The sequence below is a fragment of the Centrocercus urophasianus genome, unplaced genomic scaffold (genome assembly GCF_019232065.1).
Source record: "Centrocercus urophasianus isolate 14NV4802_14NV808 unplaced genomic scaffold, USGS_Curo_1.0 seq_10, whole genome shotgun sequence".
Classification (NCBI taxonomy): Eukaryota; Metazoa; Chordata; class Aves; order Galliformes; family Phasianidae; genus Centrocercus; species Centrocercus urophasianus.
In genome coordinates, this window is record NW_024884142.1 from 19,596,885 (window position 1) to 19,610,074 (window position 13,190).

The 13,190-nt window shown below is 36.0% G+C and overlaps 1 protein-coding gene across 1 annotated transcript in view; it reads right to left on the reverse strand.

Moving 5' to 3' along the window:
- Positions 1-13,190, reverse strand: part of EYS (eyes shut homolog) — a 660,788-nt gene that overhangs the window by 337,139 nt on the left and 310,459 nt on the right. The window contains exons 22-23 of the mRNA XM_042829470.1: positions 7,588-7,712; positions 6,063-6,187 (exon numbers count right to left, since the gene is read on the reverse strand). Coding sequence (XP_042685404.1) covers positions 6,063-6,187; positions 7,588-7,712 — 250 coding nt within the window. The remainder of the gene's footprint in view (positions 1-6,062; positions 6,188-7,587; positions 7,713-13,190) is intronic.

Sequence of the window (13,190 nt, forward strand, 5' to 3'; positions counted from 1 at the left end):
GGGGGGGGGGAGGGGGAAGAGGAAGAGTAACCAAAGTTTTACATCATCTGCTGCCTCTTCTCTGCTGCCTTAAACAGCTGTTGACAGAGGGAGCCTTGGGCAGCAATGTCAATAAACCTCAGAAAGCACCAAACCACTGGTGGTTAGAGATAAAAAGTATCCTCCCAACATCTTTTGGATGCAATTCCTACTTTCAAAATGGAGAATGCCAGGTAGGGGAAGATTTTTCCCCTTTTTTGAAATAAAGGAGTAAGCCTGATCTTCTCAGACCTTCTGCTCTGTCATCTGAGTTTCCTGCCTTCACTTAATAGATGTCATAAGAAGCCTGGAAAATCATGACAAGCTGAAAACAGAATTTTTCGGAAGTTGGAGCAATATATAAAACATTTTATATTTCTACAGTTTACTTTGCACTCTCTAGAACACTAGCAAAAGAGGTAAAAAACTAACATCATCCTTGCAACTACAAAAAAAAAAAAAAAAAAAAACAAAAAAAAACAACAACAAAAAAAAACCTGTGAAACTGCCTAACTAGAATCACAAATGTTTTAACAATGAAGTATTATTGTTAGCCTCAGAAATAAAATTCTCAGCCACACTGATGCATTGAATAAATATGCTCTCTGAATATAAACTGCTGAAGCCTGATATCCTGTGAAGAGTGTGTAACATGCTTAAAATCTAAGAGATGCAAATTCCAATTGAAGCTTCTCCCAGAACTGGGGCATATCTAAAATCCAAGCAGCATTCAATAAGCATGTGCTGATTGAACACTTTCCCTCACATGAGATGGATACGAGTTTTCTCTTGTCCATCTGGTCTGATTTTTTTCAAAGAGCTTGAAACACTTCTGAGATTTCTACCAACATTTGATAAGAGGAAACAACAGGGCACACAAAAGGCAGGAATAGGGACTATGAAACTCACATTTTTTTAGAAGGATGTCAGTTCAACATTTGAAGTGGAAGAGGTTTTAGCAGAGTGTTTTAAACTGATTTAGATGCATTCATGTTTGTTTCAATCAAGTACTCGATTTATTTTGGCAGGAAAGTGAGCTGACTGGCAAATTCATAGCATCTTATAAAATCTCTGGCTATATCAGTCTTTTAAAACATGAAGGAACAGCAGGCCAATTTATATCTCAGACATCTGTATAAAAATATTTCTTCCTCACTCTATTCTAATTCCATACATAGTGCAAATGATCAGTTAGTTATGTGAATAAGATTTCTGCCTAATAATCTTTCTTACTGCTGTAAAACTTGCACTTCATTCTGACTTTCATTTTGACAAATTAGTGTACTTTTATTATTACAACATGCAATAGTGAGCAGTATTTTATTATGATTTTATGACTTGTGAAAACGAAGCAGATGTGCATAAACTCCTCTGTGCATGAAGGGTATATTGAATTGTCACAGATAAATTTCATAGCATTGAAAGTGACTGTAAATGCTTTAGTTAAACAATTTCCAGGAAGGAAAATGCTGCAGATTTATATTTAAAAGTAGGTATGCTTCCATAGATCCTTCCATTTAAAAAGTAAATATTTATCCCATACACCATTGATAATGTTCTTATTCCCAAACTTTCTGAGAAAATTCATGATCCATACTTTATGATACATACTTCAGATAACATTGCATATATAGACTACAGAAGATGTATTTAACATACACTTTAGCTTGCATTGAATAATGACTCCTTAGGGAATTCCACTGTTTCTACTTCATATTGACTCATAGTTAAGAACCAGAATCTACTGGGGGCCTACCAAATATCCACACTGAGATGTTTAGACCCCAAGTGTCTTTGGTTTTCAAACTGAAGATAGGCACGTTGCACCTTTTATTATTTTTCCATTTCTCTATTGTGCAATTGAGAATTGTGCAATTCCCGAAGCACAGTGGAATCTATGGACTTAAGATGGAACAGTGGTTAACAGAATAAAAGTAAAGAAATCTTAAATTCCAGCTGCCTTAGAAATTTGAAACTTCTTTCCTCTTTACAGGTTTGTTCATATTACATAGGTAATGCCCGAGCTACATAATAATAGAAGAATGGTCTCCAGAGTTTAGACAAAATATCTGCCTAGTCCCACCTTCATCAAGCTCATAAGGAATATATGAGGAAAAATACATGAAGAAAACAAGAAGATTTTATATCTGATAAAGCCAAAAATGCCATTGCATTTTCTAGCAATGAGTAATTCAGAGAAAGCCAGGGTAACATTTAGAAGAGTAATTTAAATAAAGATGAACCTATCCTTGTTTTTTGACTTATTTCTACTTTTTTTCTCCACAGTGCAATGAAACATGGACTTGTACCAATGCATTTTGCATTAAGTGAAAAAATAATTTCTACAGATTTTAAACTTGTTCTCTGATAGTTTTATTTGGTATTCAGGTTTTTGGAGAGAAATACTAACTAAATAGCACAGGGATCTTCTCCATTACAGTTGTTTGGGTAGGAGAAGTATAAATACTTCATGAATGAAATGAGATTATCTTCTCATGAAGATCTGAGTATTTTCAAAAAAAAAAAAAAAAAAAGACAGTATTTCTCAAATTATATATTCTCCATCCTGACCTTGTTTTCAAAGCCAACCTGCTTTTGAAGACAATCACAACAGAAGTTGCTATGAACTGCAGGGAAGTATCAACAATCTCCATTGTACTATGCAAAAAAGCTCCCTACGAAATTTGTATTCCTTCTTTCACTAGATCATCAGTAAATTTAGTCAGACTATATGCACTAGTACATGATTTATGGTAAAATACAAGTTTTATAAAATTACAGATAGTCAGTCACTGCAAACGGGAGAAATTCCTGGCAACTGGAAGAAAGCATATGACTCTCCTATCTTCAAGACTGGCAAGAAGGAACATCCAGGGAATTACAGGCCAGTCAGCCTCACCTCAGTTTCGGGGCAGCTGATGTTCTAACTACTCCTAGAAACCATTTTCAGAGGCAAGTGTCCATGCCTATAGCAGGGGGATTGGAACTAGATCATCTTAAAGGTCCCCATCAACACAAATCATTCTATGATTCTGTGATTTTATGATTTCTGTGCAGAGAAAGGACAAACATGAGCATGATTAGAAATGGTCAACAATGAGCTATGAAGAGGAAATTGTGCTTTTACCAACATAACAGCTTTTTATGACAAGACAACTGGCTTTGCAGATGAGGGGAGAGCAGTGAACGTTTTCTATTCCAAGGTTAGTAAAGCTTTCAGCACTTTCTCCCATTATATTATTACAGACAAGCCAGTAAAAAAGGGATTAAAAGAATGGATGACAAAATTTGCTAAAAGCTGACTGAACTATCAGGCTGAAAGGCCTCTTGCTAGGAATCAGCAGTGCAAAATCGAGCTGAAGGCCAGTCGCTAGCATTGTACCCTGGAGACTAGTATCACCCTAGAGGTGTAAGTTTCCATGTGACACACAATCAAGGAGGAATGGTTGATAAGTCAGATGAGTCTACTACTATTACATGGACCTCAAGAGGCTGAAGAAATATGAGATCTCGGGAAACTCAAGAATGAGAAATGCAAAGCTCTGCACCTGGGATGGAAAATCTCCATTCACCAGTACGTGCTGGAGGCTGACACACTAGAAAGCAACTTTTGTCTTGGTGGATGACAAAGCTGAACACAGTCCAACAATAAGCACCTCTACCAAAGAAGATCAACAACAATGGCAGCACTGGGTGAGTCAAACACTGCCATTAAGTAAAGAAATGATGCCCTCCCTCTACGCAGTAATGGTGAGGCCACACCTAGGGTACTGTGTCCACTTTTGGGCTTCCTAGTACAAGAGAGATATGAAGCTACTGGAGAGAGGCAAGCAAAGAGCCAAAAAAGATCATTACAAGTCGGAACACCTTCCATATAGGAGAGGCTGAGAGAACTGATGCTTGTTCAGCCTGGAAAAGAGAATGCTCAAGGTTGGGGATCACATCAGTGCTTACTGATGTGATAATGTGATATTATTTATTACTGAGGCTCTAATCAACCTGTCACTAACACTTCTGCAATCTGCTACTGCATCCTCTTCCATACCACTCACTGGTTTAGTTCCCTCAGCTCAAGGTCAGCTCTGGTATGGTGCAGCTGTGAAACTTTGGATTGGAAAGCTGTGAAAAGAGCTAAAATGTGAGAAAGACATGAGAGATGTCTCACTTTCATGATCTCAGAAGCTTCATTTACACTCAGATATTTGTCACTGACTCTTAATCTGAACATAAATGAAAATTGTATCTTACTGTGAAGGTAAAGTCTACTATAGCAAACCTAGCACTTAGTTGATCGCGACCTTGCTACATTCACATCCTGGCTTAACCTCAGGCTTGCCTTATGACCACGCTCAGCCCTTGAACTTTCTGAATGAACGTGGTTACCACCATCACTAGACTTACTCTGCTTTCCTTGTTCAGGTACTGTGGGACTTCAGTCCCTGTCTGTAAGGACATAGACCACACCTGCTTCTCTGCTCCTTGGCTTCAGCTTTGCCTTCTCTTATGGAGAAGCCCAGTCAACACTTATACTCTTAGACATGTACTTGGATATTCAGCTACAATGGGAGAGAATGTGCATAAGGGACAAAGATGAATACTTTGCCTGAGAAGAACTGAGGATTGACAGAAGTTTTTCCCACTTTTTTTTCTTTTTTGCTCTATTATATGGTTTGTTTTTCCCTCACTGATTTTAAACGGATTTCTGCTTTGGGAGAAAACCCTACAACTTTCTTAAGTCCAAAAATTTCTTTCTTTCTTCACTTGTTTGCACAGAATTTGTGAAGGTAAATAGGAGTCCTATTCACAGCAATTTTTTCCTTCTGTTTTACAGTCTTCAATACAGCAATCAAATAATGAATAGATATTAAAATTAGCATAATTCATAGAATCATAGAATGGCCTGAGTTGAAAAGAACCACCAAATGATCATATAGTTTCAACCCCGTGCTATGTGCATGGTCACCAAACACTAGACCAGGCTGCCCAGAATCATATCCAGCCTGGCCTTGAATGCCTCCAGGGGCACCCACAACCTCCTTGGGCAACCTGTACCAGTGTGTCACCACCCTATAAGTGAAAAACTTCCTCTTAATATCTAACCTAAACCTCTCCTGTCCTATTACTATCTACCCTACCACTATCCATCCTTGCAAACAGCCATTCCCCTTCCTGTTCATACATTCCCTTCAAGTTCCCTTGGAAGGCCACAGTGAGGTCTCTCTGAAGCCTTCTCTTTTCCAAGCTAAACAAGCCCAGTTCCCTCAACCTTTCTTTACAGGAGAGGTGCTCCAGCCCTCTGATCATCCTTAGTGTCATAATTTATAAAGAAAATCAATTAATAGTATCAAAGTTAGAGTTGTAGAGGTAAAAAATACTTAAAGTTTTTTTAGGTTTTTTAGACTCCTTACTGTCTTGTTACTAACCCCAAAATATTAAATTATACTAATAATTTAAACTTGAAGTGTAATAAGGTGAATTACAAGCTCAAATTGTAGATACCTACTGCACATCTCCAACAGCATTAAGAAAAAGCATAAAGTGGTGGAGACAGAGTGAAAATTTCAATCTTAGATAAATAACCTAACAGATTAAACCATCGTCAAAGGATTCTTTTGAGATGTTAAGTAGAGAAAATAAAACACAGGACTAAAGCCCACGGGGATAAGCATTCAAAGAAATTGATTTACTTTCAGGGAACTCATTTTCAAAACATAAATCTGTAGGACAGTCTGAAATATGACTAATCTTAATACATATGTAAAAATATTAATGTATTTTGATGACTGATAAAGCCACTACATACAATAAGTCTTTTTTACTTTTTGTGAATATGGTTCTCTGTGGTATATGGTTCTCTGGAATGTTAGAGTTAATAAAATGAGTAAACAAAATAAAGACTGACATTGCAAAAATATTGAATTTTTCTGCAAGGCCAGGTTTTATCTAAGTGAGGATAAAGTGGAAAGGGATTACATACAGCATTTTCTGTGCAACAATAAATAGTCAGATTAAGTAAAGGAGAAGAAAGAATGTTAGCAGCTCACCACAAATCCTGGCTTGCAAAAACAGGAATAACCAAAACTGGGGTCACTCTGAACACAGATGCCATGTATACAGGGGTTGGATGTGCACTCATCAACATCTAACTCGCAATGCAAGCCTTCCCATCCTGCCAAGAAAAAGACACAAATAAAAGAACACTAAAATCTAGAACCGTCAATCAAACATAAAGCTATGAGCAACTATAATTAATCCTCACATCTATTTATACAGTATATGGGAGATAGTACAATGAAGTATCTTTGAACTGTGGTTTCCCCAAGTAGAGGGGAAAAAAAAAAAAAAAAAAAAAAAGCAGTAAAAAGTCAGAACCCAAACAATACAGACGTTACATTCATACTCTACTGAAAATCTCTTGGGGAAATGAATATTTGCTGATATTTATTTCCATAGAGACATAGGTAAGCAAATGAATAAAACTTGGATACATTCTTCATTAACTGAATTAACTGACTTCACAGGTTTCCCTTCACCTACAGAATTACCTGTATTGTTAGCTCTCTTGTGTCTAAGAATAGTCAAGGGTAAAATGTTCCCTGAAACTTCTAATATCTTCTCAGATTTGCAGAGGGCAAACCAAGCCACTTTCTTTTTTTTTTTTTCCCTGAAATTTAAACTGAAAGTGTATGGAAATACCTATTTTAATTTTTTATCTTTCTAACCTGCTAAATTTGTGCATAATCATCATACTGAGGAAAGAAAAGTGGAGGTATAGACAGATTACAGCAGTTAACAGTACATAAAAGAAAGGAAAATGTTTAAGAGAGAAACTGCATTGTGTAGAAACAGAAGTTACAGCCCTTAGCTGGTAAGCAATTTTTAAAAGCCTGTATTCAAATATACTTACATTATCAGTAGCTTAAAATTTTTTTTTTTAAAATTTGTTAATTTCTTGTGTTTGAAGCAAAATAATGATAAAAAAATACATCTTAGCTTTTAAGTAATTTGTATTAGTGAACAGTTATGAAAAAACGTGTATACTACAAAAGACAGGTTATAACTCAGACTCTGAGGATCAGAAGGGACTGTTGTGATCACGAATTCTGGCCCTCTATATGTCAAAGACCAGAAATTTTTCACTCAGAGGTTCATATATCAAGAATGCAGCATCTTTAGAGATTACTGAGTGTCTCTTAGACACAAAAAACATTTAAAAAATAAAATATTGATAAATAAATAAATAAAAAAGTTCATCTAGATGTAAGTTTATTCCTAAAAGTAATGCAATCCTAGTAAGCCAAAGATATATTGCCTTATAAGTGAGATACAGTCCTGAAAAGATTGAATCTGAGACTGCAGGACAATGTGGGCTAAATGTGACATACTTTCCTAAATTGCAATAGCTGTTTAATTTAATCTATGGAAGCACAAGAAAACAGCTGCATTCCACCCAGCAGATCTAAGCACGACAGTGTGTGGAATAAGAATAAGAATACTGAAGTTAAAATTTTCAAAAATTTTCATTAGTCAGATGAAATTTTAACCAGTGCCCTGTCAAATGTCAGTTACCTTTCTGACACTGGCAGGTGTACCCACTGACATGATCTTCACAGGTTGAACCATGTAGACAGGGTGATGAATTACACTCATTAACTTCTATTTCACAAAACTGTCCAGAAAATCCAGCAAGACACCTGAAGAAAACAGCACAATGTGTTATACTATGCATAGTCAATTGTATAAAATATATTTATGCAAAAACATTTCATCTAATCCGTGCACATTAACAAAACACAATGTCATGTATTCCTTTCCAACTTAAGGGGCATTTCACTGAAAACCATGGAGATGGATTAATGATGGCAAAAATCATCCACAAATTTGGTATTTGAACTGTAGTACCTGGATGATGATCAAACCCAACAATCTCAACTGCAGTATGCTGCTTCTAACATGGTTCTTATCGTGGTTTGGGGAGTCTGTTTGCCTAATAATAGAGTTTATTTAGTAAACCAGCTGCAGTTTTTCTTTGGAAAAGTGCTTGTTGAGAAATGTTACACTATCAAATATAGCTACACCATAGAAGTCAACCTTTGGGGACCATGTTTTTTATTATCATTCTAATCATCAAATATCAGTCAACTTAAAGCAACTTTTTCTGTACTTTTCTTGTTGTAAACCCCATGATCATTAACACCAAAGAAGATCCATAACATAATATAGTTCAACATTAATATAAACAGTTCATAATATACTTCAACATATTATAACTTTACAATTGACCAAACACACTAGCAATACCTCTAATGAAACTCAGAAATCTTGCTAATCTCTTCAATGAAAATGATTGTGTAAATATACCCTTGCATACATAATCCACAGCTGTGCAGATTCAAATGCATTCTGCAGAGCCCCAAAATGGTGTTTACAACATTTAATCTGTTGAGATGTGTTTTAATACGGATACATTTCACACAAGGTAATGTATTCAAAATCTAATGTTACCAGCTGGGTGGCATACATCTTGCACGTCTCCTTGTCTATAATGAAGAACATAAAACTTTATGCCCCACTTACAGGAAGATGAGTACATCAACAAATTGCCTTTGAGTAAATGTCACTTACACCTCAAGATACCATACACTGTGTGAATACAAAATACATCATTAGAATGAAATATCTGCAGTGTTTACCTTAGCTTTCCAGATCCTAATGCAAAAGAGAAGTGAGCTGGATCACATAACAGGTAGATGTAACAGTTCAAGAAGAATGATAGCATTATTTATTGGTAATTATATTTTGATTTCTTCCTTGACTATTGAAACATTTTTTCACCTTATATGGAATACATTCCAGACGATGGTAATTTGGAATCTATCAAGACGATGAAAGTAGAACAGATTTTCCAAAGCCCATACCACCCACAGAATACAGTGATGTTACACTGTTTGGAAAATGTACAAACTGAAGCATATGCTACTATACTGCAAGTAACTAATCATAGAATCACCAAGGTTGGTAAAGACCTCCAAAATCATCCTGTCCAATCGTCTACCTATCATCAGTATTTCCTACTAAACCACATCCCTCAGTACAACATCTAAACATTTCTTGAAAACCTCGAAGGATGACAAATTAATCATCTCCTTGGACAGCCCGTTCCAGTGCCTAACAACTCTTTTGGAGAATAAGTTTTTTTCTAATATCCAACCTGAATCTCCCCTGCCACAACTTGAGGCCATTCCCTCTAGTCCTATTGCTAGTGACACAGGAGAAGAAGCAGACCCCTACCTTGCCACAACCTCCCTCCAGGTAGTTTTAGAGAGAGATAAGGTCTCCCCTGAGCCTCCTCTTCTCCAGAATAAACAACCCCAGTTCCTTCAGCCACTCCTTGTAAGAGTTGTGCTCCAGACCCCTCGCCAGCTTTGTTGCCCTTCTCTGGACACGCTCCAGGACCTCAGTGTCTTTCTTGTAGTGAGGGGCCCAAAACTGAACACAGTACATAGGTGCGGCCTCACCTGTGCTGAGTACAGAGGGATGATCAGTTCCTTGCTTCTGCTGGCAACACTATTTCTGATACAAAATTACAATAATTACAACATGTGAAAAAAGTGATGAGAAGTGATGAGAAAAGTGATGAATAAGTCTTAGTGAGTGAGACATAGAGTGACCTGTATGGCATTTCTGCTACAAAATTTAAAACAAAATCTAATAAAATATAGTTTGGACTTTTATATAATTGCCAAACATCAGAATCTAATTTGGAACTGGATTCATCCTACCTAGCTTTCTTTATCTAACTGTTGTAATCACAGAATTCTTCCTCAATGGAGCAGAGAACACATAGGATGTCACTTCTCACTGAAAGTTTAAATTATTTTCTGTGTATACCTTTGTCTTTCCTTTGACTATACCACATTATTAAGCAGCTTCTTCTCCAAGATTTGGGAAGGAGAATCAGCACAATGAATGCCAATAAGATAACGCAAATAACATTCTGTTGGCAAATAACAGAAAAAATGACAACTAAACAAGGGATATCTGGGGCAGTTTAAACACATTTAATGTTAAAACCTTGTACTCTGGTATGCTTGAAGGCATCTTACTTTAGAAAAATAAAATAAAAAAGCAGTTTAAACAAACTGGAAGAACTATAAACTTGTAACTCCAGACAGAATGCCTATGCGTAGTGAGAAGGCTTGCTTCCAAGCACAGAAGAAAAGATTAAAGGTCTTTTTCAGAAATATCCATTTGGAAGCTTTAAATGGACACCTTTTTATATGCCATGTATACTCTTGCTATGAATTGCTATCAATTTGCATGTACTTGCAAGAATGTACTCCCTTTCCTACATTAGGTATTATTCAATATAAAGAATACTTAATTTGTTTCTGTTTGTTTTGTTAATACTACAATACCACAATGTTGTTTGCTGGTGTTCAGATAGCATAATTGTATATAAATGATATGATTTTCCTGACTGCAGAGGCAGGCACTCTATTAAGTGAACAATTATGAAATCACTAACAGTAAGCATGCTACTGATAACTATTTGCAATTCATAAAACATCATCTTAATGTCAGCAGCTTTCCTAAACTACTTTGTTAAAATTACAACAAATCTTATTGAGGGTATTAATGAAGTTAATGATTCTTAAGAGATGACAAGAACTTCAGTCATTTCTGAAATTTTTGTTTGCCTGCACTTTCCCTCATTCCTCCTCCTTGTATTTATATATATGTTCTTCCCCTCCACATGGGCCCTTCCCATAACTGATTTCTTTTTGAGGATTAGGAGAGACATAAACAAAAGAAAGTAAATTAAAAAGACTTCAAAATTTTAAGTAGATACAGAAAATAGTTCTTGTGCTATAAGTGGCATTAAACCCAATCAAAAGCTTTGGAATAAATTTGCACAAGGGATACGGCCATTCTGCAAATGAAACACAGGTATTTAGATAGCTTTCATATCAAGGTTTGACCACTTCAGATCGTGTCTACTGATTAAAATTTAATAAAAAACAATTTATACCTTTATAAAAAAATGCATATCCAGGTTTAGTAGCAAATAACTCCTAGAGTTTATCTGATAAAGGAAGAGAACACACTGTGAAGGCTGAGCTTTTAAATTTACAAAGGTATCAACATAAAATCAATAGTTCCATAGTGAAAGGCAGCAGAAAAATACTGCTAATTTTCTGTAAAAAAAAAAAAACCCAAACAATGTTTTCAGAATTTAATTTCGACCAGTTAGTGAAGATTATGGCAAGTATATTCATTCTATCATTTCTCAGAATAACAGAATAATTAAGATTGGAGAAAAAAAAAAATAAAATCAAAATCAGCTAGTCATCAACTCACCCCCAGTGACTCAAACTGATCCTGAAGTGCAACCAAAACATGTGAGGCACTTCCAAGTTGAAATTCCTAAATTCGGACCAAAATATATAGGTAAGTTTAAAGGTGCTTTTCTGTATACTTGTCTCTCAGGACTACTGGCTGATACAATCCTTCAGATGAGAAGTTACACCACGAGGAAGTTGAGTTTGTCAGTTATCATTTTAGCAGATAAAGGCATTGTGAGAGCTAAGATGATAAACAGCAGGAGTATTAAAAGAATAATAGGCTTACGGCAGGGTATTGCAGATGAACAAGGATCCAAACAGCAGCGATTTTAAAATGCAAAAAAAAAAAAAAAAATCACCAAAGAAACAGAAAATGAAAGTAAAATTTAAAAAGTAAAGTATGATTGTTTGAATTCTATCTTGAGAACAAAAATAAAATCATTATGAAACAGAAAGAATAGAAGGGTCAGGCCCTGCTCTTGGAGCCAATGACACTGCCTCTGGTGGGGGGAAGAGAGGATAACCTAACGTTGCTCTGCTGGTTCTATGACTGGTTTTACACCTCTTTCATCAGAGGTAATAAAGGCACCAGCTCTGGGACAAGGACTGTTTGCACTCATGGAAGACTTGCATTCTTAGTGCAAGCCTCCTGTCTTCCCAGTAGCTAGCATCAATTTAGCATGGGATTCTCCTTCCTTGCCTGTATCCCTGTACTTGTGAAGAATATTGGGAGTTATAAAGCAGAGACACTTCCAACCCTACTCTGGCTAGAAGCATCTCTGCTTAAAGAGAAGATGTTTATATCATAGAAGATAGATAGAAAGACATCATGTTTCTATTATAGTTCAGTCTTCAAATTTAGCTTCCAATGGGAAGTTTAGCTTGAGAAGTTATCATTAGATGATTCCATCATGTGAGAGCTGCACTCTCACCTGAAAAAATGGTGGTGACAACTGTGATCCTCATGTTATGTCTTGATGACACCGAGAATCATTTTGCCCATACAGCTAGTTAGGCAAGAAAATTAAAAGTTTTTAACTTTCATACACATTTGATATCAAAAGTGTTTGCAGACACCTGGGAAGGTACAGTCATTGCAAAGCAGTAAGAAAACTTTGCTCTCTAGGTCCTGAATAACAGCATTATGCTGGGAAGACCTGTCATATTCAACATCTTTATTAAACGATTTTCACTATGGTTTTCATTATGATTCATTATAATTTGATAGAATCTGCTATTTGTTCTTGCCTCAAAGTCACTGTGGTACTTGGATTCAGTAACAGCGGAGGGAACAGTCTGAACAGTTTATGCACAACATGGCTAGGATACTTAAATTGAGTGAGGCATCATATAGAATCAGGGGACAGGTGGGAAAGGCACTAGAGAACAGACCAATAATGGACATGGTATAAAAACAATCTAGAAGCTTGCAGCTGGCCTAGATATACAGATCAGGCTAAAAGAAAGATGACTCACTTAGGATGAGGACTTAGCTGTCTAAGGACCTGCCCATTAATAGAATGATGAATTGACCTTTCAACGTGAGGGAGCTGTATAGGCAGAAAGACAACTGAGTTATTAGGGTGCTGCCTACATATACTTGGCTGACCTATTTAGAGAAAATGAATCAAGCCCTATTAAATATTCCTATCAAATATTTCGTTAGTAAGAAGAAAACACAATGTAATTATTAATAACCTTACTACAGGTAGATTTACAGAACTATATATGAAATCATAACATTAACATTTTATCTCTATTTTATCAGTATTTTACATTTAATATTTTATCAATCAGAGGTCAGGTAAAGTGCTATCTACCTAATTT